The 1,666-nt window shown below is 13.5% G+C and overlaps 1 protein-coding gene across 1 annotated transcript in view; it reads left to right on the top strand.

The window, feature by feature from the left end:
* Positions 1-1,425: 1,425 nt before the first annotated feature.
* Positions 1,426-1,666, top strand: part of PGSY75_0809800 (hypothetical protein) — a gene marked incomplete at both ends in the record, with an annotated part of 4,402 nt that continues 4,161 nt past the window's right edge. The window contains one exon of the mRNA XM_018785227.1: positions 1,426-1,666. This exon is cut by the window's right edge and continues 3,307 nt beyond it. Coding sequence (XP_018642194.1) covers positions 1,426-1,666 — 241 coding nt within the window.

Below are 1,666 nucleotides of genomic sequence, written 5' to 3'. Positions count from 1 at the left end.
TAATTATAATAATTTTTTTTTAATTTATTTTGGGATATATTTCCATGCTCATTTGTAATATATAGTATTTTTTTTTTTTCTTAAAATATATGAAAGGTATGTTTTTTTTATCTTTGTTTTTTGCTTTTTTTTTTATTATTTATTTAAATTATATTAGTTTATGCATATTATTTTATATATTAGTAATAAAAAATTTTTATTTTATTTTATTTTATTATTTTTTTTTTACGTTAATATTATGTAGGTATCTATATAATATATACATATATATAATATATATGTTATATGTGTAGGGAATTTATAAGACATATATATTTATATATAACATTTTATCTATATATATTAAATTATATATTATTTTCTTTGCTTTTTTTTTTCTTTAAATAATATTCTTATATTATTATTCAAAACAATATGAATTATTAAAATATAATATATTAAACATTAAATAAAATTGTTTAAAAAATATATTATTAATATTCAGTAAGAGTTAATACATTTTTCTTAATAATTGTAATACACTATATATGATGAATCTCATATAATAGCTATACCTCTTTTTTAATAATATATTTTTTAATTAATCCTGTCAACATATGTAGAATATTATTCTAAAAAATTTATACACATCTAGTACCTTTTTTAATTTTATAAGTATATTATATCCAAATATTTATGATAATTATTATTTTTTTATTTTGATGTGTGCAGATATTGTTGTATATTATATATAAAAAAATGACATGTGTAAAATATAGAGAATGAAAAGATAAAATATTTTTAAACACATAAAAAAAAATATATATATAATATTCATATATATATATATATATATATATATATATATATATATATATATATATATATATATATATATATATATATATTATATAGTATATTTTTATAAGAAAAATATGATATGATTAATTAATATGAATATAATATATAGTAATATAAGGGTATTGCTTGAAAAGGGTGATGTGGAATATAAAGACATGTATATATTATTTAAGCCATTTTCATAATATAATATAAAAAATAATGTGAATATAATAAAATATGATATTATATATATATATATATATTAATTTAAATTTAAACTTATATGATAATATACTAATTATTTAAACACTTAGGGACTTATATTGCAGAGTAATATATATATATATATATTTTTTTTCTATTACTATATGATATATATTTATATATATTTATTTATATGTGAATATTTTAATCTATAAAATTATACATATAAACATATAAGATATTTATAAATGAATTATAAAAATTATTAATATATAAAATATTATAATTTACAAATTAATTTTTTGCTCTATCCAAGAACATAAAGAATAAAAAACAGAAATATATATATATATATATATATAATAAAATATATAAATTAATAAAGATAAGAATTAATAAATGGATGGAAATAAAAAGGAAGCTAAAGGACGAAACTATAAAAAGAAAAACTCTGATATTATTTTCTACACACCCAAGTCAAATTTGGCGATTGAGAGTTTACAAAGAACTATTGCATTTAATAATTTATTTAAATATGTTAATAAAAATATTAAAAAAGGTGAAATAAAAAATGATGAAATTAAAAGGGGTGAAAGAAAAAATGATGATATAAAAAAGGAAGATATAAAAAATTATGATA

The sequence above is a fragment of the Plasmodium gaboni genome, chromosome 8 (assembly GCF_001602025.1).
Source record: "Plasmodium gaboni strain SY75 chromosome 8, whole genome shotgun sequence".
Lineage (NCBI taxonomy): Eukaryota > Apicomplexa > Aconoidasida > Haemosporida > Plasmodiidae > Plasmodium > Plasmodium gaboni.
The sequence above is the reverse complement of the archived record's forward strand: the minus strand, read 5'-3'. Positions and strand labels throughout refer to the sequence as shown.